The 26,731-nt window shown below is 38.0% G+C and overlaps 2 protein-coding genes across 3 annotated transcripts; one reads left to right on the top strand and one right to left on the bottom strand.

The window, feature by feature from the left end:
- Positions 1–1,185: 1,185 nt before the first annotated feature.
- LOC135508461 (tryptophan--tRNA ligase, cytoplasmic-like) lies at positions 1,186–19,308 on the top strand. The gene is made up of 11 exons (XM_064928661.1): positions 1,186–1,291; positions 1,980–2,111; positions 2,591–2,798; positions 3,116–3,224; positions 3,427–3,546; positions 12,872–13,054; positions 16,466–16,566; positions 16,858–16,970; positions 17,422–17,595; positions 17,903–18,043; positions 18,671–19,308. The coding sequence occupies exons 2-11, from the start codon at positions 1,998–2,000 to the stop codon at positions 18,827–18,829; spliced, it is 1,422 nt and encodes a 473-aa protein (XP_064784733.1). The 5' UTR covers positions 1,186–1,291; positions 1,980–1,997; the 3' UTR covers positions 18,830–19,308.
- A 71-nt stretch (positions 19,309–19,379) lies between these two features.
- Positions 19,380–22,591, bottom strand: slc25a47b (solute carrier family 25 member 47b). Of its 2 annotated transcripts, none has more exons than XM_064928662.1 (6): positions 22,267–22,591; positions 22,091–22,134; positions 21,909–21,980; positions 21,401–21,589; positions 20,807–21,164; positions 19,380–20,614 (listed from the first exon to the last, which is right to left on the bottom strand). In XM_064928662.1, the coding sequence occupies exons 1-6, from the start codon at positions 22,301–22,303 to the stop codon at positions 20,337–20,339; spliced, it is 978 nt and encodes a 325-aa protein (XP_064784734.1). In that variant the 5' UTR covers positions 22,304–22,591; the 3' UTR covers positions 19,380–20,336. The 2 variants fall into 2 exon arrangements, with proteins under 2 accessions (XP_064784734.1, XP_064784735.1); XM_064928663.1 differs by having other exon boundaries at positions 20,906–21,164.
- Positions 22,592–26,731: the final 4,140 nt, after the last annotated feature.

Below are 26,731 nucleotides of genomic sequence, written 5' to 3'. Positions count from 1 at the left end.
TTAAAACTGCATTGTTGATTAAGGGCTTGCAAGTAAGCATTTCACTGTAAGATCTATGTCTGTTTTATTTGACAAATACATAAAAAAAAAAAAATGTATGCACCTAAAATGTGGATGCGACCCGCCAACCCAATCTTAAAGAATCCCCTCTGTCCATTGCCCATTCACCTTAGTTAGCTAGCTGGCTATTACGCTGCGTTCATAACCAAGTAGGAAGGTGGTATTTGCTACATAAGACTGAGAGAAAAAACTGTCAAACAGGTCACTGATAGTGGACAACTCTCATCCCCGAGTTTATTACCTGCACCTCTCTGACATCATTGTCAACAAATAAACAAAGCATGGTGACACAGTTGTTTATGGTAAGAACTAAAAACAAATTGTTGATACAAAATGGATTCTGCTTAACTTCCTTTTGATTTATAAAGTTAAGCAGGTCCGAATGTACTTTTTTTATTAGCAAAACAATCAAGGCTTCTAAAGACGTTTTGACGGAATTTCCCAGTTCAAAACGTGGATGCACCAAAATTGCATTTACGGCTACACACTTAGCATTAGCGAACATGAACCCGCAAGCTGGCTACGCGCTGAAGCCAGGCACAACAGCTCAATCACAGATACAGTCGAACAATGAGCTATGGGTTAGTTATACAAATCTTTGGCTCTATGGTTAGCCACAGTAGTTAGCTAGCTTTGTAACTCAACCAAGAAGCTGCATAGCAATATCTTCCTGTGTCTATAGCAGATATGCCACTACAACATATATGTCACTAGTACCATGACGGGGGGATAATCGCAGTAGCTAACGCTACTTTACAATTCAGTGGTTCAGGAGAAAGTACAGTAAATGTATGTAGGTCATCACTTTTGTCCGGTACCAAATGTGTGAAGCCTGTGCAGGAACCCATTGATCCACATCTTCGAAATAAAAGTTGTAATTATATCTCAAGCTCTTTACATTAGCGCACAGGGCTTGGTAACTTTTATTTTGAAATCAGTCAGTCGGAACCAAAACAATTCCGACAAGCATCGTCGACGTTTTAAACAGACTTACATTGTCGTTTACGCATTTCTCTTTATGTCCTTCTCATTCAAAGTAACTGGATTTTTCTCTTTGACATGACAACAATACTATAACCTATCTTATTACGATAAATAAATTCACAGTGGAACTGAATAGATAAAGTACTTGTTTGTTAGGGGATACATTTGCCCTGAACACTTCCCAGCCAACAAGCAGGCTGATGCAAGTGGAATGAGTTGATTTTACCGGCGTCATAGAATCTGAAAGGTGCGTGCATTTGCATTATTTTGAAACATTTGGAATATTTCAAAATCTAAACTATTTTGAATATTTCCTTTGATGTACTCGTGTTTATTTAAAAAACATCCTATCAAACAGAAAGCCACTGTCATGGCGTGGTAGAGTAGATTAGAACAACGTTATGGCAAACATATGGGCTAACCACCATGCTAAGCTAGCTTTAACAGTGGAGATAGAGAGGTTCTTGAATCACAACATATGCACCTTAAACCTTCCTTTCTGTTCAGGTGGCTTCATGGACCATAGCAAAACTAGATATCTATTGCTGTTCATTGTGGAAATGATTTCAAACCACCCCTGACAGCAATGTGTGTTTTGTTGATTTTAAATACCCCATACATTAGGTAGCTAGTCATTTTAGTGGACAAACTACTAAACACATTTCGGAGATTTTAGTTCTGAGTTAACCAAGATTAGCTAGCTACTTTCTCTAGCACAGGGAACTGAAAACCCTGGCCTTATCTTTACCATGCAAAATGTAATCTTATGACAAGACATACTAGATAGCTTGTTAACTAATGCAATGGCATGTGTACATTTACATTACATTTAAGTCATTTAGCAGACGCTCTTATCCAGAGCGACTTACAAATTGGTACTACTTGACGTAAACTACTGTATATGAAATTGTGTAACACAATCTTGTATCTCTTAGGTCCTGACCAAGTTGAAGATGACAGACTGTCTGGGAGACGGGGCTGGGGATATGACCCCAATGGACCTATATGAGAAACTAACATCACAAGGAGACACGGTCCGAACTCTGAAAACTGAAAAGGCTGCAAAAGTGAGCTTTTAGAATGATTTATTCCATTTATTTTTGCAGGATAAAATTGAGATGCACCATCTCGTTTTCAAGTGTCCCCCCAAAAAAATACAATACTTAGTAACAAGAATAATATGGCATACACTAACGGTCCATGAACAATGAAATCAAAATAAAACGGCATAAAAAAAGTTGTAAAACTAATAATAGGCCTACAACTAACAAACTACTGCTACATCTAATATAAAACGAAGTACCTATAACATATACATATTTACAAATATCTTCACATGGGGATGTTTTCTATTAGTTTTAAGAACACAACCAGTGTGTTCTTATACTGTATCATGTCATAATAAGTGGCTAAGTGTTGTGCAATACAGTCCCGATACAACACTGGTCATATCATCTTCGTATAGTGAATTATTCCATGATCATGATAATGATCCACCGTGATGTTATTGTATTACCTTTTATCTTATATTGTTTTTGGATTGCAGGCTGATATTGACGCTGCTGTACAGTTGCTGCTGAAGCTAAAAGTGGACTACAAGCAGGTAACAGGTCAGGACTACAAGACTGGATGTCCACCCTCAGAATGCGTTGTTTCACAAGACAACGGGCCAGCTGCAGATGGGGAGGACATGGTCGACCCCTGGAACGTCTCCACCACCAACGCCAAAGGAGTGGACTACGACAAGCTGATAGGTCAGAGGGGAAAGCATAATGTTAGATCTCTGGGCAGAATCCGAATTTATGCACAGCGCACGCTTCACTTGATAATTGTGTAAATCATGCATTGATGGAAGAATTGTCCGAGTTATGTATGAATCTTCAAGTTAGGAGTTGGGCCTCTGTGAAAATGAATGAGCCTTGTGAGATATGTCAATATCTCACACGTTGCTGTAAACTTGCTTCGAACACATGGACGTTATTGAATGTCAAACTCTTAAAAAAATAAAAAAATAAAATGTCAGAGCATAATTAATGGTATGGGTAGATTGTGTACTGACGTTTCTTTTCAGTGAGGTTTGGCAGTAGCAAGATTGACCAAGAGCTGGTGGACAGAATAGAGAGAGTCTCGGGACAGAAGGCACACCGGTTTTTACGCAGAGGAATCTTCTTCTCTCACAGGTCAGTTATGTTAGTCAGTTATTTGAATGTACTCTAGAGGGTGGTCCATCTGCCCATCTGCCTTTGTCTATCTGTCTGGGATTGAGCATGAGCAATTGATACCACGTAGTAAACATATAGTCTTAATCTGCTCTCAATTTGTCTTGGGGTCATTTTAGGGTGTGTCATATGCTGTAACTCTGTGTTGTTTGTCTTTTTCCAGAGATATGCACCAGGTTCTGGATGCGTATGAGAAGAACAAGTCTTTCTACCTCTACACGGGCAGAGGACCCTCCTCAGATGCCTTGCACATGGGCCACCTCATCCCTTTCATCTTTACAAAGTGAGTCTGTTGGTATACGTAGCCACGGTTGGGATCTATTCCATTTCCCTTCCAGTCAATTCAGAAAGTATAGAAGAGAATTGGACATCCAGTGTAGTTCCCGAATTGACTGGAATTAGAATGGAATTGACCCCGACCCTGATTAGTATTAGTGAGATGGAGGGACTTGACACTATTAAGAACCACCAAAAGTTCTCCCTACACTATGGAACATCCCTGACCCTTTGTCCTTGACCCTTTGTCACAGACCGGGAAACACTCTAGAACCTACCCACTGTATAACAAACTGCCTATAATAACAGATACAGTACTTTATAACACACTGCCTATAATAACAGATACTGTATAACACACTGCCTATAATAACAAATACAGTACTTTATAACACACTGCCTATAATAACAGATACTGTATAACACACTGACTATAATAACAGATACAGTACTGTATAACACACTGCCTATAATAACAGATACTGTATAACACACTGCTATAATAACAGATATAATAACAGATACAGTACTGTATAACACACTGCCTATAATAACAGATACAGTACTGTATAACACACTGCCTATAATAACAGATACAGTTATAACACACTGCCTATAATAACAGATACAGTACTGTATAACACACTGCCTATAATAACAGATACAGTACTGTATAACACACTGCCTATAATAACAGATACTGTATAACACACTGCCTATAATAACAGATACAGTACTGTATAACACACTGCCTATAATAACAGATACTGTATAACACACTGCCTATAATAATACAGATACTGTATAACACACTGCCTATAATAACAGATACTGTATAACACACTGCCTATAATAACAGATATACTGTATAACACACTGCCTATAATAACAGATACAGTACTGTATAACACACTGCCTATAATAACAGATACTGTATAACTGCCTATAATAACAGATACTGTATAACACACTGCCTATAATAACAGATACTGTATAACACACTGCCTATAATAACAGATACTGTATAACACACTGCCTATAATAACAGATACTGTATAACACACTGCCTATAATAACAGATACTGTATAACACACTGCCTATAATAACAGATACTGTATAACACACTGCCTATAATAACAGATACTGTATAACACACTGCCTATAATAACAGATACTACTGTATAATAACACACTGCCTATAATAACAGATACTGTATAACACACTGCCTATAATAACAAATACCTATAATAACAGATACTGTATAACACACTGCCTATAATAACAGATACTGTATAACACACTGCCTATAATAACAGATACTGTATAAAACACTGCCTATAATAACAGATACTGTATAACACACTGCCTATAATAACAGATACTGTATAACACACTGCCTATAATAACAGATACTGTATAACACACTGTCTATAATAACATACTGTATAACACACTGCCTATAATAACAGATATAATAACACTGTATAACACTGACTATAATAACACTGTGTAAAACACTGACTATAATAACACTGTGTAAAACACTGACTATAATAACACTGTGTAAAACACTGACTATAATAACATACTGTGTAAAACACTGACTATAATAACATGCTGTGTAAAACACTGACTATAATAACATACTGTGTAAAACACTGACTATAATAACATACTGTGTAAAACACTGTCTATAATAACATACTGTGTAAAACACTGCCTATAATAACATACTGTATAAAACACTGACTATAATAACATACTGTGTAAAACACTGCCTATAATAACATACTGTATAAAACACTGACTATAATAACAGATACAGTACTGTATAACACACTGCCTATAATAACAGATACAGTACTGTATAACACACTGCCTATAATAACAGATACAGTACTGTATAACACACTGCCTATAATAACAGATACTGTATAACACACTGCCTATAATAACAGATACTGTATAACACACTGCCTATAATAACAGATACTGTATAACACACTGCCTATAATAACAGATACTGTATAACACACTGCCTATAATAACAAATACTATATAACACACTGCCTATAATAACAAATACTGTATAACACACTGCCTATAATAACAAATACTGTATAACACACTGCCTATAATAACAAATACTGTATAAAACACTGCCTATAATAACATATACTGTATAACACACTGCCTATAATAACAGATACTGCATAACACTGTCTATAATAACATACTGTATAAAACACTGCTTATAATAGCAGATACTGTATAAAACACTGCCTATAATAACAGATACAGTATAACACACTGCATATAATAACAGATACTGTATTAAACACTGCCTATAATAACAGATACTGTATAACACACTGCCTATAATAACAGATACTGTATAAAACACTGCCTATAATAACAGATACTGTATAAAACACTGCCTATAATAACAGATACTGTATAACACACTGCCTATAATAACAGATACTGCATAACACTGTCTATAATAACATACTGTATAAAACACTGACTATAATAACATACTGTGTAAAACACTGACTATAATAACATACTGTGTAAAACACTGCCTATAATAACATACTGTGTAAAACACTGACTATAATAACATACTGTATAAAACACTGCCTATAATAACATACTGTATAAAACACTGTCTATAATAACATACTGTGTAAAACACTGTCTATAATAACATACTGTGTAAAACACTGTCTATAATAACATACTGTGTAAAACACTGTCTATAATAACATACTGTGTAAAACACTGTCTATAATAACATACTGTGTAAAACACTGACTATAATAACATACTGTATAAAACACTGTCTATAATAACATGCTGTGTAAAACACTGACTATAATAACATACTGTATAAAACACTGACTATAATAACATACTGTGTAAAACACTGACTATAATAACATACTGTGTAAAACACTGACTATAATAACATACTGTGTAAAACACTGACTATAATAACATACTGTGTAAAACACTGACTATAATAACATACTGTATAAAACACTGACTATAATAACATACTGTATAAAACACTGACTATAATAACATACTGTGTAAAACACTGACTATAATAACATGCTGTGTAAAACACTGACTATAATAACATGCTGTGTAAAACACTGACTATAATAACATACTGTGTAAAACACTGACTATAATAACATACTGTGTAAAACACTGCCTATAATAACATACTGTGTAAAACACTGCCTATAATAACATACTGTGTAAAACACTGACTATAATAACATACTGTGTAAAACACTGCCTATAATAACATACTGTATAAAATACTGCCTATAATAACATACTGTGTAAAACACTGTCTATAATAACATACTGTGTAAAACACTGTCTATAATAACATACTGTATAAAACACTGCCTATAATAACATACTGTATAAAACACTGCCTATAATAACATACTGTGTAAAACACTGCCTATAATAACATACTGTGTAAAACACTGACTATAATAACATACTGTGTAAAACACTGCCTATAATAACATACTGTGTAAAACACTGCCTATAATAACAGATACTGTATAAAACACTGCCTATAATAACATACTGTATAAAACACTGCCTATAATAACATACTGTATAAAACACTGACTATAATAACATACTGTATAAAACACTGACTATAATAACATACTGTATAAAACACTGACTATAATAACATACTGTATAAAACACTGACTATAATAACATACTGTGTAAAACACTGACTATAATAACATACTGTATAAAACACTGACTATAACATACTGTATAAAACACTGACTATAATAACATACTGTGTAAAACACTGACTATAATAACATACTGTGTAAAACACTGACTATAATAACATACTGTGTAAAACACTGACTATAATAACATACTGTGTAAAACACTGACTATAATAACAGATACAGTACTGTATAACACACTGCCTATAATAACAGATACAGTACTGTATAACACACTGCCTATAATAACAGATACTGTATAACACACTGCCTATAATAACAGATACTGTATAACACACTGCCTATAATAACAGATACTGTATAACACACTGCCTATAATAACAGATACTGTATAACACACTGCCTATAATAACAAATACTGTATAACACACTGCCTATAATAACAAATACTGTATAACACACTGCCTATAATAACAAATACTGTATAAAACACTGCCTATAATAACATATACTGTATAACACACTGCCTATAATAACAGATACTGCATAACACTGTCTATAATAACATACTGTATAAAACACTGCTTATAATAGCAGATACTGTATAAAACACTGCCTATAATAACAGATACAGTATAACACACTGCCTATAATAACAGATACTGTATTAAACACTGCCTATAATAACAGATACTGTATAACACACTGCCTATAATAACAGATACTGTATAACACACTGCCTATAATAACAGATACTGTATTAAACACTGCCTATAATAACAGATACTGTATAACACACTGCCTATAATAGATACTGTAGAAAACACTGCCTATAATAACAGATACTGTATAACACACTGCCTATAATAACAGATACTGCATAACACTGTCTATAATAACATACTGTGTAAAACACTGCTTATAATAGCAGATACTGTATAACACACTGCCTATAATAGCAGATACTGTATAACACACTGCCTATAATAACAGATACTGTGTAAAACACTGCCTATAATAACAGATACTGTATAACACACTGCCTATAATAACAGATACTGTATAACACACTGCCTATAATAACAGATACTGTATAACACACTGTCTATAATAACATACTGTATAACACACTGTCTATAATAACACTGTATAACACTGACTATAATAACACTGTGTAAAACACTGACTATAATAACACTGTGTAAAACACTGACTATAATAACACTGTGTAAAACACTGACTATAATAACATACTGTGTAAAACACTGACTATAATAACATGCTGTGTAAAACACTGACTATAATAACATACTGTGTAAAACACTGACTATAATAACATACTGTGTAAAACACTGTCTATAATAACATACTGTGTAAAACACTGCCTATAATAACATACTGTATAAAACACTGACTATAATAACATACTGTGTAAAACACTGCCTATAATAACATACTGTATAAAACACTGACTATAATAACAGATACAGTACTGTATAACACACTGCCTATAATAACAGATACAGTACTGTATAACACACTGCCTATAATAACAGATACAGTACTGTATAACACACTGCCTATAATAACAGATACTGTATAACACACTGCCTATAATAACAGATACTGTATAACACACTGCCTATAATAACAGATACTGTATAACACACTGCCTATAATAACAGATACTGTATAACACACTGCCTATAATAACAAATACTATATAACACACTGCCTATAATAACAAATACTGTATAACACACTGCCTATAATAACAAATACTGTATAACACACTGCCTATAATAACAAATACTGTATAAAACACTGCCTATAATAACATATACTGTATAACACACTGCCTATAATAACAGATACTGCATAACACTGTCTATAATAACATACTGTATAAAACACTGCTTATAATAGCAGATACTGTATAAAACACTGCCTATAATAACAGATACAGTATAACACACTGCATATAATAACAGATACTGTATTAAACACTGCCTATAATAACAGATACTGTATAACACACTGCCTATAATAACAGATACTGTATAAAACACTGCCTATAATAACAGATACTGTATAAAACACTGCCTATAATAACAGATACTGTATAACACACTGCCTATAATAACAGATACTGCATAACACTGTCTATAATAACATACTGTATAAAACACTGACTATAATAACATACTGTGTAAAACACTGACTATAATAACATACTGTGTAAAACACTGCCTATAATAACATACTGTGTAAAACACTGACTATAATAACATACTGTATAAAACACTGCCTATAATAACATACTGTATAAAACACTGTCTATAATAACATACTGTGTAAAACACTGTCTATAATAACATACTGTGTAAAACACTGTCTATAATAACATACTGTGTAAAACACTGTCTATAATAACATACTGTGTAAAACACTGTCTATAATAACATACTGTGTAAAACACTGACTATAATAACATACTGTATAAAACACTGTCTATAATAACATGCTGTGTAAAACACTGACTATAATAACATACTGTATAAAACACTGACTATAATAACATACTGTGTAAAACACTGACTATAATAACATACTGTGTAAAACACTGACTATAATAACATACTGTGTAAAACACTGACTATAATAACATACTGTGTAAAACACTGACTATAATAACATACTGTATAAAACACTGACTATAATAACATACTGTATAAAACACTGACTATAATAACATACTGTGTAAAACACTGACTATAATAACATGCTGTGTAAAACACTGACTATAATAACATGCTGTGTAAAACACTGACTATAATAACATACTGTGTAAAACACTGACTATAATAACATACTGTGTAAAACACTGCCTATAATAACATACTGTGTAAAACACTGCCTATAATAACATACTGTGTAAAACACTGACTATAATAACATACTGTGTAAAACACTGCCTATAATAACATACTGTATAAAATACTGCCTATAATAACATACTGTGTAAAACACTGTCTATAATAACATACTGTGTAAAACACTGTCTATAATAACATACTGTATAAAACACTGCCTATAATAACATACTGTATAAAACACTGCCTATAATAACATACTGTGTAAAACACTGCCTATAATAACATACTGTAAAACACTGACTATAATAACATACTGTGTAAAACACTGCCTATAATAACATACTGTGTAAAACACTGCCTATAATAACAGATACTGTATAAAACACTGCCTATAATAACATACTGTATAAAACACTGCCTATAATAACATACTGTATAAAACACTGACTATAATAACATACTGTATAAAACACTGACTATAATAACATACTGTATAAAACACTGACTATAATAACATACTGTATAAAACACTGACTATAATAACACTGTGTAAAACACTGACTATAATAACATACTGTATAAAACACTGTCTATAAAAACATACTGTATAAAACACTGACTATAATAACACTGTAAAACACTGCCTATAATAACAGATACTGTATAAAACACTGCCTATAATAACATACTGTATAAAACACTGCCTATAATAACAGATACTGCATAACACTGTCTATAATAACATACTGTATAAAACACTGACTATAATAACATACTGTGTAAATAACACTGACTATAATAACACTGTAAAACACTGTCTATAATAACATACTGTGTAAAACACTGACTATAATAACATACTGTGACTATAATAACATACTGACTATAATAACATACTGTGTAAAACACTGACTATAATAACATACTGTATAACACACTGACTATAATAACATACTGTGTAAAACACTGACTATAATAACATACTGTATAACACACTGACTATAATAACATACTGTGTAAAACACTGACTATAATAACATACTGTATAATAACATACTGTGTACTGACTATAATAACATACTGTGTAAAACACTGACTATAATAACATACTGTATAAAACACTGACTATAATAACATACTGTGTAAAACACTGACTATAATAACATACTGTATAAAACACTGACTATAATAACATACTGTGTAAAACACTGACTATAATAACATACTGTGTAAAACACTGACTATAATAACATACTGTGTAAAACACTGTCTATAATAACATACTGTATAAAACACTGACTATAATAACATACTGTGTAAAACACTGACTATAATAACATACTGTGTAAAACACTGACTATAATAACATACTGTATAAAACACTGACTATAATAACATACTGTGTAAAACACTGACTATAATAACATACTGTGTAAAACACTGACTATAATAACATACTGTATAAAACACTGACTATAACATACTGTATAAAACACTGACTATAATAACATACTGTGTAAAACACTGACTATAATAACATACTGTATAAAACACTGACTATAATAACATACTGTGTAAAACACTGCCTATAATAACATACTGTGTAAAACACTGACTATAATAACATACTGTGTAAAACACTGTCTATAATAACATACTGTATAAAACACTGACTATAATAACATACTGTATAAAACACTGACTATAATAACAGACACTGTATAACACACTGCCTATAATAACAGATACAGTACTGTATAACACACTGCCTATAATAACAAATACTGTATAACACACTGCCTATAATAACAGATACAGTATAATAACAAATACTGTATAACACACTGCCTACAAATTTATAACACACTGCCTATAATAACAGATACTGTATAACACACTGCCTATAATAACAAATACAGTACTTTATAACACACTGCCTATAATAACAGATACTGTATAACACACTGCCTATAATAACAGATACTGTATAACACACTGCCTATAATAACAAATACAGTACTTTATAACACACTGCCTATAATAACAGATACTGTATAACACACTGCCTACAATAACAGATACTGTATAAAACACTGCCTATAATAACATATACTGTATAACACACTGCCTATAATAACAAATACAGTACTTTATAACACTGCCTATAATAACAAATACAGTACTTTATAACACACTGCCTATAATAACAAATACAGTACTTTATAACACACTGCCTATAATAACAGATACTGTATACACACTGCCTATAATAACAGATACTGTATACACACTGCCTATAATAACAGATACTGTATAAAACACTGCCTATAATAACAGATACTGTATAACACACTGCCTATAATAACAGATACTGTATAACACACTGCCTATAATAACAGATACTGTATAACACACTGTCTATAATAATATACTGTGTAAAACACTGTCTATAATAACATACTGTGTAAAACACTGACTATAATAACATACTGTGTAAAACACTGCCTATAATAACAGATACTGTATACACACTGCCTATAATAACAGATACTGTATAACACACTGCCTATAATAACATACTGTATAACCTAAACCCCAGTGTTTCAAGTCATGTATGTAGAAGAAAGGTTGACTTCGTGATTTAAGGTCGATCGAATGGCAGTAGATTCAGATCAGAGTTGAGAGTAAAGTGTTTTTGCTCTACCTGTTCCCAGATGGCTGCAGGACACGTTTGACATCCCGCTGGTGATCCAGCTGACGGATGATGAGAAGTACCTGTGGAAGGACCTGTCCCTGGAGGACTGTCACCGTTACACTATGGAGAACGCCAAGGACATCATCGCCTGCGGCTTCGACATCAACAAGACCTTCATCTTCTCTGATCTGGACTACATGGGGTATGTAACTAAATCACAGACCCCTCTGTCTCACGACGTCTCTGGGCACTTATCCAGGAAGCTGATCAAGGATCAGATCCCCTCTGGCCATCTAACGCTATACATTATAATCTAAAAGGCTGATCCTAGATTGACTGATGCTTTGTGGATATGGGCACTGGGTCTCATATATCTAAGAGGTGCAGGGACTCTACTGTGTGTTTTAGAACTATTAAATATTAGTGGTTTTAGAATTCCCTCATCATGCTCTTTGTGCATTTATACATCATGGGAGTACTAAAGAAAAGTTATTTCAAAAAAAATATATATATATTTATATAAAAAAAAAAATTTTTTTTTTTTTTTTTTAAATAACTTATATATATATACTGCTCAAAAAAATAAAGGGAACACTTAAACAACACAATGTAACTCCAAGTCAATCACACTGTCCACTTAGGAAGCAACACTGATTGACAATAAATTTCACATGCTGTTGTGCAAATGGAATAGACAACAGGTGGAAATTATAGGCAATTAGCAAGACACCCCCAATAAAGGAGTGGTTCTCCAGGTGGTGACCACAGACCACTTCTCAGTTCCTATGCTTCCTGGCTGATGTTTTGGTCACTTTTGAATGCTGGCGGTGCTTTCAATCTAGTGGTAGCATGAGACGTAGTCTACAAGCCACACAAGTGGCTCAGGTAGTGCAGCTCATCCAAGATGGCACATCAATGCGAGCTGTGGCAAGAAGGTTTGCTGTGTCTGTCAGCGTAAGTGTCCAGAGCATGGAGGCGCTACCAGAAGACAGGTCAGTACATCAGGAGATGCGGAGGAGGCCGTAGGAGGGCAACAACCCAGCAGCAGGACCGCTACCTCCGCCTTTGTGCAAGGAGGAGCAGGATGAGCACTGCCAGAGCCCTGCAAAATGACCTCCAGCAGGCCACAAATGTGCATGTGTCTGTTTCTGACCATTTGAGCAGACTCCATGAACGTGGTATGAGGGCCCGACGTCCACAGGTGGGGGTTGTGCTTACAGCCCAACACCGTGCAGGACGTTTGACATTTGCCAGAGAACACCAAGATTGGCAAATTCGCCACTGGCGCCCTGTGCTCTTCACAGATGAAAGCAGGTTCACACTGAGCACGTGACAGAGTCTGGAGACGCCGTGGAGAACGTTCTGTTGCCTGCAACATCCTCCAGCATGACTGGTTTGGCGGTGGGTCAGTCATGGTGTGGGGTGGCATTTCTTTGGGGAGCCGCACAGACCTCCATGTGCTCGCCAGAGGTAGCCTGACTGCCATTAGGTACCGAGATGAGTTCCTCAGACCCCTTGTGAGACCATATACTGGTGCGGTTGGCCCTGGGTTCCTCCTAATGCAAGACAATGCTAGACCTCGTGGCTGGAGTGCGTCAGCAGTTCCTGCAAGAGGAAGGCATTGATGCTATGGACTTGCCCGCCCGTTCCTCAGACCTGAATCAAATTGAGCACATCTGGGACATCATGTCTCGCTCCATCCACCAACGCCACGTTGCACCACAGACTGTCCAGGAGTTGGCGGATGCTTTAGTCCAGGTCTGGGAGGAGATCCCTCAGGAGACCATCCGCCACCTTATCAGGAGCATGCCCAGGCGTTGTAGGGAGGTCATACAGGCACGTGGAGGCCACACACACTACTGAGCCTCATTTTGACTTGTTTTAAGGACATTACATCAAAGTTAGATCAGCCTATAGTGTGGTTTACCACTTTAATTTTGAGTGTGACTCCAAATCCAGACCTCCATGGGTTGATACATTTGATTTCCATTGATTATTTTTGTGATTTTGTTGTCAGCACATTCAACTATGTAAAGAAAAAAGTATTTAATAAGAATATTTCATTCATTCAGATCGAGGATGTGTTATTTGAGTGTTCCCTTTATTTTTTTGAGCATTGTGTATATATATTAATCCCATGTCTGTTCACTGATCTCCCAGAAGGTGGTGCTATAGTGCAGTCAATATTTAGATAGTAGGCTACATTGCTCTCAACCTTTCACTCATGAGCCTTCTGTCATCATAATTCTTCGCCATAATTATTTTCTGTGTGGGGTATGAGACTGGGAGATACCTGATGGTTATCCTTCAATAGAAGTAGCTCACGGTGACAAATACTTTACCTATTTAAATGCATCTGATTCCTACTAGTGGTAATTATTTTTATATATAAATTCAGCAAAAAAATAAACGTCCTCTCACTGTCAACTGTTTATTTTCAGCAAACCTAACATGTGTAAATATTTGTATGAACATAACAAGATTTAACAACAGACATAAACTGAACAAGTTCCACAGTCATGTGACTGACAGAAATGTTATGTGTCCCTGAACAAAGAGGGGGGGTGGGGTCAAAATCAAAAGTAACACAGTCAGTATCTGGTGTGGCCACCAGCTGCATTAAGTACTGCAGTGCATCTCCTCATGGACTGCACCAGATTTGCTAGTTGTTGCTGTGAGATGTTACCCCACTCTTCCACCAAGGCACCTGCAGGTTCCAGGACATTTGTGGGGGGAATAGCCCTAGCCCTAACCCTCTGTCCAACAGGTCCCAGACGTGCTCAATGGGATTGAGATCCGGGCTCTTCGCTGGCCATGGCAGAACACTGACATTCCTGTCTTGCAGGAAATCACACACCGAACTAGCAGTATGAGGGGGGAGGATGTCTTCCCTGTAACACACAGCATTGAGATTGCCTGCAATAACAAGAAACTCCGATGATGCTCCGATGATGCTGTGACACACCGCCCCAGACCATGATGGACCCTCCACCTCCAAATCGATCCCGCTCCAGAGTACAGGCCTCGGCGTAACGCTCATTCCTTCAACGATAAACGCGAAGGACGATCAGCTGTCCGTCCTGTCTCCCTGTAGCGCTGTCTTCGGCGTCTCACAGTACGGACATGGCCATTTATTGCCCTGGCCACATCTGCAGTCCTCATGCCTCCTTGCAGCATGTCTAAGGCACGTTCACGCAGATGAGCAGGGACCATGGGCATCTTTCTTTTGGTGTTTTTCGGAGTCAGTCGAAAGGCCTCTTTAGTGTCCTAAGTTTTCATAACCGTGACCTTAATTGCCTACTGTCTGTAAGCTGCTAGTGTCTTAACGACCGTTCCACAGGTGCATGTTCATTAATTGTTTATGGTTCATTGAACAAGCATGGAAAACAGTGTTTAAACCCTTTACAATGAAGATCTGTGAAGTTATTTGGATTTTTATGAATTATCTTTGAAAGACAGTCTTGAAAAAGGGAAATTTCTTTTTTTGCTCAGTTTATATATATTTTTTACCCTTTATTTAACTAGGCAAGTCAGTTAAGAACAAATTCTTACTCCTAATGAGGTTGGCATGTCAGCTATGTTGCCTTTTTTGCTGATTGTTTTGTCTCTACAGGGCGTCCCCAGACTTCTACAGGAATGTGGTGAAAGTTCAGAAGCATGTGACTTTCAACCAGGTCAAAGGCATTTTTGGATTTGGCGACAGTGACTGTATCGGTAAGAGAGAAGACTTGTAGGAATTGAGTCAACACCTGTTGAGGAATTATACAAATGCCGGGATTTCACTTTCATTATGAATGAGCACTTTCTGAGTAGCATAGTGTTGCTACAAGGGTCATATTCACTAGAAACCTAAAGCGTGAAAAAAACTAACTCAAACAAAGAGGGACTAAGAAACACTAATTTTCTGATGCAAAATGTTGTTTTACTATGGTGTGCACTAATGAATACAGCCCAGGTGAATGCTTTTTAAAAGCCAAGTATTCCTCCCTCTCTCACCCATCCTAGGAAAGATTGCCTTCCCCGCCATCCAGGCCGCTCCGTCGTTCAGTAGCTCTTTCCCTCAGATCTTCAAGGGCAGAAAAGATGTCCAGTGTCTCATTCCCTGTGCCATAGACCAGGTCAGTCAAGCATCACAGCACAACCAGGACACACTGTCTGCTAACCTGTAACAACCAGGACACACTGTCTGCTGACCTGTAACAGCTAGGACACTGTCTGCTAACCTTTAACAACCAGAGCACTGTCTGCGAAAGATTTAACAGTTAATTTTAGAAATTGGCTGCTTTGACTGATCATCTACACTACTCTGACTAGTGGCAACTGATTAACCTCAACCTCTCTCCCTACAGACTATGCTTGTGACTTTATTTTCATTTAGCCAGAATAAAATCCTGCAAGGTTAAAATCAGAAGGATCTGAGTAGCAGGGTCTGACAGCATGTCACTGAGAGAGTAAAGAACTATAATGTTCAGTCTGATGTGTTTAAGTTCATTGGGACTCAATGCAGCGTTACATCTAGAGCACTATAACGGTTTTTATAACGATATATCCATCCTCTACCCCCTTAAGGACCCTTACTTCCGGATGACCCGGGATGTGGCCCCCAGGATCGGCTACCCCAAGCCTGCCCTGTTGCACTCTACCTTCTTTCCAGCGCTGCAGGGGGCCCAGACCAAGATGTCCGCCAGTGACGCCAACTCCTCCATCTTCCTCACAGACACGCCCAAGCAGATCAAAAATAAGGTGACACTGAAGCTTTCTAATACCCTGTTGCCCACTCGAACTATACTGGCTCGGGTATTTTATTTTTAACTCGTCCTTTCTATCAATAGTGAATGCTTAACCAGATTGGCACAGTACAGCCCAGCGTAGTAGTGTAAAAGAGGTCACTTGACAATGTAAAACGGGGCTTTATAGCTAAATACAGTACATTTAATTTATTACCTCCACATGGCAGTCAAACACAGTCACCTGATAAAGGTTTACAGGAAACGAGAGGGGAAAAACTGTAATTCATGTTCGAGTTGTCATTTTTGCTGTCATCACCTAGGTGAACAAGCACGCCTTCTCCGGGGGGAAAGACACGGTAGAGGAGCACAGGAAATATGGCGGCAACCCCGATGTGGATGTGTCCTTTATGTACCTGACCTTCTTCCTGGAGGACGATGAGCAGCTGGAGAAAATCCGACAGGTGGGGGGGGGGGAGCGTGCTGCCGGACAAGTGCCAGCGAACCCAATGCACTTGGACTGGAACAATAGACAGACATGGATCAACATTTTTACAGTATTGCTGTCAAGGTTTAGAATCTGGTGTTATATTCACAGCCACACTGTCCTACATCTTGAATTGTGTATATTTATTTTACCTAGCTACATAGCCCTACATTTGAATTGGTGTTTTTAACCCAAACAACCATACTATCAATGACTACCCTCACAGTTGAAAAATAACCTGATCTTTATAGGAAGAAAGCAAACTTAAGTTTTCTATTTGGTATCAAAACTCTTGTACGCAGCGGGACATTTCATGTCTGTTTTCTGCAAATCTCTCCAAATGAACACTGATGCTTTGTGTGTGTCAGTCTTATCCGAATGATTAGCTGTCTAGATTTCCTGAAAACAAAGCTAGATTTCTAGCCTGGTCACTCCCCAATGATGTGCTGTAGCCATGCCATGTTTGGCCTGGCAAAGAGGAGTGGCTAAAGCACAAACAGACTGGACCACCAGGCTAATGATTTCCAGGAAATAAAGTTCTATGCTGTATTGTGTCATAAGTATAATAATCCCACTCATTGCTGTGTTGTATCTCTGTCTCCAGGACTACGCCAGTGGAGCCCTGCTAACCGGTGAGCTGAAGAAGCGTCTGATAGAGACCCTGCAGCCAATGATCACATCCCATCAAGAGAGACGCAAGCAGGTCACAGAAGAGACCGTCAAGCAGTTCATGACCCCGAGACCTCTAAATTATAGTTTCTAGCCCGTGCGTAGCCAGTTTTATTCATGTGCTAAGTCCTGACACAATGTTGGAGGTCGTCCTGGTTAAAACTCAGCAGGGGAGTGTTCAGCAGAGCACAACGTTGTGTAACGTTCAGATATAAATGTTTTGTAGAATAGATGTGCCTCTGACATGTAGAATAAAGGAATCGTTTCTATTCTATTCATGACATTTCTATCTGCAACGTTCCACAACCTCCTACTGGATGTGGCCCAGGTCTCATCACATGCGCCATACTAGAAACATGAAACTGAAATGTGTCAATGACATATCCCCATGCTGAGCAGTTTGTGTCTAATGATTAACCAATTATGATATGGCTTCACATCAAACTTACCAAGCATTGACAAAGGAAGTCTTATTTTGGTTTGTGCTAACAGCAATACCATTGGATGAATAAAATAATGTCTGTCTTGTGAATCTTTATTCAGTCATTAAATATATTTTATTTTTTCACTTTACACTGCTGAAATGTTTGTGCGTGTTAAAACTCCCTTATATGTTTCACTCACAGCAAAATCAGATGCGCTAAGTTTTGTTTTGTCTCAAACACAATCACACGTACAGGATCATCAGTACATGTGGTATACAGAGAATGACTTGCAGTATTTTTGAGAACTGGGAGTTTAGACAGTACCATTAAATACTGTCCAAGTCAAGGACAAATAATTGATACTGCTTGGATACAGTAACAAAGCAAAGTTGATAAATTCCTAGCCTCAGCTCCCGGGCTTTGCTCACTTTCATACTGAAGGTGAGGTGAAAGCCTGTGGCAGAAGTTAATCAATTCCTAAATACTGATGATGGACCCCCAGTATACTGCTGGATGGTGGCCCTACTTCAAAGACTCTTGTTTCCGAGCTGCCGACAGGAGCGATATGAACAGTGGGATAATTATTTGGGCAGGATCAACAAGTAACTTTCATTAATACAGTATTCAGGAAAAACTTCATATTTTCTAAGCCACGTTGTCCGTCAGCTTCAGTTCTAGCCATTGAAATCAAGTGATCCTGCGGTGTAAAATACACCCCTGTTATGTTCTAAGGTCAGTGAGGGAATGTTGTGTAAAAAGTAGGTAAGTCAAAATAATGGAAGTAAGTTTCTGTAGTACTATTAGGCCCAATCAGAACTCAACCATAAAACTGTTTTAGCTTATTATTCATTTTCAATTCATATTTTCCCTTGAAATACTATGCAGGAATATTTAAAATAAATCTTACTGAGGAATTGTAGTTTCCCCTTATAGGGCAGTATGGCACTATATAAAAATCACATAGCAGCAACTGAGGCAAAGGTGAATAATGATACAACAAACAATGGATTGAGTGTTATTCTAGTCATGGAAAACAATTAAAATAGAATCCCATCACCCAAGTCTTCAAAGACAAGGTTGGATTCATTAGTGCAGACCGTGTCCAAATTTGTTCTCGGCCCAGTAGTTCCTATTTCAGTCCATTCGGCACCTAATGAACAACCAAAGCCTTTAAATTCAAGTTTTCGGTCGGAGGAGGCGCACAACCACCTCGTACATGGCGAACACGGACATGTTGACAGGGAAGGCCCGTATGCAATTGAGGCCCAGGCCTTTGAAGAGAACACCAGGCCCCTCAGTGCGTATGCTCTGTGCGATGCAGTGGAAGAAACCTGTGTATCTCCTCTTGCCCATACCGTCCACCTGCAGACGGGATTTGATCACGTCCATGGGTGTCCCTATGCACCAGCCACACATCCCTGACAGTCCACCAGCAAGCAGAACCACATTCCACTCTGGGGGGGAGGAGAGACACCAGATAATCAACACTAAATGATCCTGAATCATGATGACCAATTGCAAAAGCAACCATGTACACTTAAGAGGACAGAAGCATACGAGATACAGAAGCATACGCTTTGGAAGATTCTTACAGAGTGAAGCTGTGTGTTTACCTGGCTGGGTGTTCCCAGGTGCTGTGTGTTTACCTGGCTGGGTGTTCTCAGGTGCTGTGTGTTTACCTGGCTGGGTGTTCTCAGGTGCTGTGTGTTTACCTGGCTGGGTGTTCTCAGGTGCTGTGTGTTTACCTGGCTGGGTGTTCTCAGGTGGGGATAGCTGCTCACAGATAACGTGGTAAATAGTGAAGTAGGTGGCAAAAGAGGGGCCGTCTCGCAGGGCGAGGGCACCAGCTCCCTTGTACAGTCCGAGGAAGCCCTCTTCACGAGCGATGGTCAGCAGACAGTGCATTGGGCCGCGATACTTGGGTTGCTGAGCGTCCAAGCCTTGGTGTACCATCTGACACTGCATCCGTACTTTTACTATGTCAGCTGGTGCCATTACAGATACCTTAAAGAGGACAAGGGAACGATTACTCAAAGGTGTTGTGGTATGATGTCATCAGGGTCGTGTTTCAGCCCATTTGGTTCCTAGTGAATATGATCCAGTTTTGCTTAGGGGAACTTTTATTTTTTTAGTTCCCCTAATTAAATTGACTGAAACTTACCAATATTTGCCATGCCAAGCAACCATGTCATGTCACATTGCAACAGTATAGACTAATATACTAGTTATAAGTAGACTACCTGGGCAACACCTCCTGACAACCCGGACAAGAAGAAGTCCACTTTGGCTGGCAGAAAATCCAAACCTGTGGAGGTGGATCGTAGTTGATGTAAACACTGCAGGACATTCCTGTAGACGCCAAACACTACAGAGGAGCTAATGGACACAGTGGTGACTGGCATGGACATGCCCCTGTAGAATCCACTCACCTGTGGAAGAGACACAGCTTTCAGCCCCAAGTCCAAACTACAGCGCTTCATATATAATTGTATTTACTTTGCCACCATGGCCTTTTTTTGCCTTTACCTCCCTTATCTCACCTCATTTGCTCACATCGTATATAGACTTGTTTATACTGTATTATTGACTGTATGTTTGTTTTACTCCATGTGTAACTCTGTGTCGAACTGCTTTGCTTTATCCTGGCCAGGTCGCAATTGTAAATGAGAACTTGTTCTCAACTTGCCTACCTGGTTAAATAAAGATGAAATAAAAAATAAAAAAATAAAATGCCACTTAGACACTCACCCCTTCTGTCTTCCACGTAGTATGAATACATTGCCAAACTCCTGTGAATCTCCTTTGTGTCTGTATTCTCACCTGCCGAAAGGTAATCGAGTCAAAGGTTATTGAGTTTGATAATTGTACACTGTTAAACATTAGTGAAATAAGCACAGACAACTAATGAAGCTCGCTCACATAAAACTTACCTTCACTGTGTCCAAAGGATACCCCACAGCCACTCCAAAGGCTCCTGTAGGCACAAGTCATATTCATCACATTATGTAACGAACTCACTGAAAATGTTTTCACCTATTTCACATTATAAGCTGGCCTATAGCCTCGCTTATACAAAAACACATTACAGTAACGTTATTTAACTCACCTCCAACGGAACCAGCAACGAAATCTGCCAAATGCATATTTTCCTCCTTGGGGGGGGGTCAACTCAATTCATTTAGATGGCTGCCTGCTAAAAGCTAGTTAGCCAAGCTATGATGCTTTTCTAGATAACACGAGTCACGACCTTCAATTTTGATCTAAATATCATTTAATATGATTCTCCTCGTCGATTCACTGTCAGGTGAATTAGGTATACGTCGCATCAGAAAATGTTTACTAAAGCTTTCTACACAGAGATCTAACGTGACCATAGACGACCTACACAGCTATGGTAGCTAGCTACTGTCAAACATCAAAATGCTACACCGGCATTGTGTCACATTGAATTATGACTCGTTGTGCAACAAACAGCCTGAGCCAAATTCTGGGTTTGAGTAAACATCACCGAGCTGTAACAGGCATATTGAGTTAATTGGAAAATATAAATGTAGTATATTATTTAAACATAAAGAATAATTGTGTATGAATTAGAGATTGTTTGTAGATCCATATATATTTTTTTATTTTGCCTTCATTTTCCCAGGTCTCTTTTCAGGGATTCTGGAAAAACGAGACAATACTTGTCCGTCAAACTTGAGCTTACAAATTACATTTAGGGGAATTTTATGAGGGAAAGATAAGTTATTGGAATTTTCTAAATACTTTCAATGTGATTAATTTCCATGTCGAGTCTATGTCTGGAAATGCCCTTGTCAGGAGCAAAGGATCCCAATTTCAAACTCCCAAAAAGTGTTTACAAAAAAAATATGTAATAATGGATATTAACTAAAAAGGGATTTCATGTAGTTTCTTGCAATAGCCCTCTGTGACTTTAAATAATATTTATCTCAAAACTATGATTCCTAATGTGTCGAGGCACATATCTGGGGAATGGTAACAAAAAATGTGTGCAGCATTAAAGTTCGACAAGAACACAGTGGCCTCCATCATTCTTGAATGGAAGAAGTTTGAAACCACCAAGACTCTTTCTAGAGCTGGCCACAGGCCAAACTGAGCAATTGGGGGAGAAAGGCCTTGGTCAGGGAGGTGACCAAGAACACGATGGTCACTCTGACAGAGCTCTAGAGTTTCTCTGTGGAGATGGGAGAACCTTCCAGAAGGATTACCATCTCTACAGCACTCCAACAATCAGGCCTTAACGATAGAGTGGCCAGATGGAAGCCACTCATCAGTAAAAAGCACATGACAGCACATTTGGAATTTGCCAAAAGGCACCTAAAGACTCTCAGACCATGAGAAACAAGATTCTCTGGTCTGATGAAACCAAGATTCAACTCTTTGGCCTGAATGCCAAGTGTCACGTCTGGAGGAAACCTGGCACCATCCCTACGGTGAAGCATGGTGGTGGCAGCATCATGCTGTGGGTATGTTTTTCAATGGTAGGGACAGGAAGACCATTCAGGATTGAGGTAAAGATGAACGGAGCAATGTACAGAGAGATCCCTGATGAAAACCTGCTCCAGTGAGCTCAGGACCTCAGACTGGGGTGAAGGTTCATCATCCAACAGGACAACGACACTAAGCACGCAGCCAAGACAATGCAGGAGTGGCTTCGGGACAAGCCTCTGAATGTCCTTGAGTGAACCAGCCAGAGCCCAGACTTACACCCAATCGAACATCTCCAGAGACCTGAAAATAGCAGCACAACAACACTCCCCATCCAACCTGACAGAGCTTGAGATGGTCTGCAGAGGAAAATGGGAGATTCTCCCCAAATATAGGTGTGCCAAGCTTGTAGCATCACACCCAAATAGACTCAAGGCTGCAAAAAGTGCTTCAACAAAGTACTGAGTAAAGGGTCTGAAAACTTAAGTATATGTGATATTTCAGCTTTTTTTCCCTATAAATTAGCAAAAATGTCAAAGACACTGTTTTTGCTTTGTCATCATGGGGTATTGTGTGTAAATTGATGAGGAAGAAAAGTTTTTAATCAATTTGAGAATAATGAAAAAGTCAAAGGGTCTGAATACTTTCCGAATGCACTGTACCAGTACCAGTACCAGTCAAAAGTTTGGACACATCCACTCATTCAAGTTTAATTATTTATTTTTTTAAACTATTTTCTGCATTGTAGAATAGTAGTGAATACATAAAACTATGAAATAACACATATGGAGTATATATAGTAACCAAAAAAGTGTTAAACAAATCCAGATATATGATATATTTGAGATACTTCAAAGTAGCCCACTGTTGTCTTGATGACAGCTTTGCACACTTGCCAATTTTGTTCTGTCTTTCTGGTGGATTCAAATGAAATTCTCAACCAACATTCTATGCATAAGGTGAATTCACCAATTTGTAAGTCGCTCTGGATAAGAGCGTCTGCCAAATGACTTAAATGTAAATGTAAATGTATGGCTTGTTTTAAATAAAACAAGCTCTCGAAAGTGAGAGGTTGTAATCTGAATACAGGGGAAAAGGCCATTCTTGAACATGGGGTGCTAGAGAACCAGTTCGGATTTAAGTATAACTTTTGTATGACTGAAGCCTTTACTGAGAGGTCTAATGCTTTAATATTTAATCATTTCTGCCCTCCGAATTCATATTGATTAAATAAAATAAAATGTTATTTGTCACATGCACCGAATACAACAGCCTTACAGTGAAATGCTTACTTACAAGCCCTTAACCAAAAATGCAGTTTTAAGAAAATACCTTTAAAAAAGTATGAGATAAAAGTAAAAAATAATTAAAGATAAGCAGTAAAATAACAATAGCGAGGGTATTTACAGGGGGTACCGGTACAGAGTCAATGTGTGGAGGCACCGGTGTCGAGGTAATTGAGGTAATATATACATGTAGGTGGAGTTATTAAAGTGACTATGCATAGATAATAACAGAGAGTAGCAGCAGTGTAGAAGAGGGGGGGGTGGCGTAGCCATATGCAAATAGTCTGGCTAGCCATTTGATTAGATGTTCAGGAGTCTTATGGCTTGGGAGTAGAAGCTGTTTAGAAGCCTCTTGGACCGAGACTTGGCGCTCTGGTACTGCCATGCGATAGCAGAGAGAACAGTCTATGACTAGGGTGGCTGGAGTCTTTGACAATTCTTAGGGCCTTCCTCTGACACCGCCTGAAATAGAGGTCCTGGATGGCAGGAAGCTGGCCCCGGTGATGAACTGGGCCGTACCCTCTGTAGTGCCTTGCGGTTAGAGGCCAAGCAGTTGCCATACCAGGCAGTGATGCAACCAGTCAGGATGCTCTTGATCGTGTAGCTGTAAAACCTTTTGAGGATCTGAGGACCCATGCCAAATATTCTCAGTCTCATGAGGGGGAATAGGTTTTGTTGTGCCCTCTTCACGACAATCTTGGTGTGCTTGGACCATGATAGTTTGTTGGTGATGTGGACACCAAGGTACTTGAAGCTCTCAACCTGCTCCACTACAGCCCCGTCGATGAAACTGGGGGCGTGCTCGGGCCTCCTTTTTCTGTAGTCCACAATCAACTCCTTTGTCTTGATCACATTGAGGGAGAGGAAGTTGTCCTTGCACCAAACGGTCAGGTCTTATCGTTGTCGGTGATCAGGCCTACCACTGTTGTCATCAGCAAACTTAATGATGGTGTTGGAGTCATGCTTGGCCGTGTTGTCATGAGTGAACAATGAGTACAGGAGGGGACTAAGCCTGTACCCCTGAGGGGGCCCTATGTTGAGGATCAGCGTGGCGGGTGTGTTGTTACCTACCCTTACCACCTGGGGGCGGCCTGTCAGGAAGTCCAGGATCCAGTTGCAGAGGGAGGTGTTTAGTCCCAGGGTCCTTAGCTTAGTGATGAGCGTGGAGGGCACTATGGTATTGAACGCTGAACTGTAGTCAATGAATAGCATTCTCACATAGGTGTTCCTTTTGTCTAGGTGTGAAAGGGCGGTGTAGAGTGCAATAGAGATTTCATCATCTGTGGATCTGTTGGGGCGATATGCAAATTGGAGTGGGTCTAGGGTTTCTGGGATAATGGCATTGACGTGAGCCATGACCAGCCTTTCAAAGCAATTCATGTCTATAGACATGAGTGCTACGGGTCGGTAGTCATTTAGGCAGGTTACCTTAGTGTTCTTGGGCACAGGGACGATGATGGTCTGCTTGAAACATGTTGCTATTACAGACTCAGACAGGGAGAGGTTGAAAATGATATGAATAGGCCCACTTTGTCAGGTTTGCCGTTCCAAATAAAATTGAATCTTTTTTGCTCATATAATTTAAAAAACCAGTCGCAAGGTGTAGGCAAGGTCATAAGCAACTAGCTAGACTGGGATTTGACTAAACAGTTAATCTGGGTGATTTTTCCACACATCAACAGGTATTTTCCTTTCCATGGTGGCAAAATCTTTATATTAAAATGTATTGTAGTGAGACATTTTCTTTCTTTTTGAAACCGAGTACAGTTGAAGTCGGAAGTTTACATACACCTTAGCCAAATGCAATTAAACTCAGTTTTTCACAATTCCTGACAT

The sequence above is a fragment of the Oncorhynchus masou genome, chromosome 21, assembly GCF_036934945.1.
Source record: "Oncorhynchus masou masou isolate Uvic2021 chromosome 21, UVic_Omas_1.1, whole genome shotgun sequence".
NCBI classification, from domain to species: Eukaryota; Metazoa; Chordata; class Actinopteri; order Salmoniformes; family Salmonidae; genus Oncorhynchus; species Oncorhynchus masou.
The sequence above is the reverse complement of the archived record's forward strand: the minus strand, read 5'-3'. Positions and strand labels throughout refer to the sequence as shown.

What these genes read in the sequence shown, in the direction of transcription:
- LOC135508461 (XM_064928661.1), top strand. Translation starts at nt 1,998, where the DNA reads ATGACAGACTGTCTGGGAGACGGGGCTGGGGATATGACCCCAATGGAC. An exon ending in AAACTGAAAAGGCTGCAAAA is followed by an intron (nt 2,112 to 2,590) that starts GTGAGCTTTTAG and finishes TTTGGATTGCAG; the next exon opens with GCTGATATTGACGCTGCTGT. An exon ending in AGCTGGAGAAAATCCGACAG is followed by an intron (nt 18,044 to 18,670) that starts GTGGGGGGGGGG and finishes CTCTGTCTCCAG; the next exon opens with GACTACGCCAGTGGAGCCCT.
- slc25a47b (XM_064928662.1), bottom strand. Translation starts at nt 22,303, where the DNA reads ATGCATTTGGCAGATTTCGTTGCTGGTTCCGTTGGAG. An exon ending in CGTTGCTGGTTCCGTTGGAG is followed by an intron (nt 22,135 to 22,266) that starts GTGAGTTAAATA and finishes TTGTGCCTACAG; the next exon opens with GAGCCTTTGGAGTGGCTGTG. An exon ending in CTACGTGGAAGACAGAAGGG is followed by an intron (nt 21,590 to 21,908) that starts GTGAGTGTCTAA and finishes TCTCTTCCACAG; the next exon opens with GTGAGTGGATTCTACAGGGG.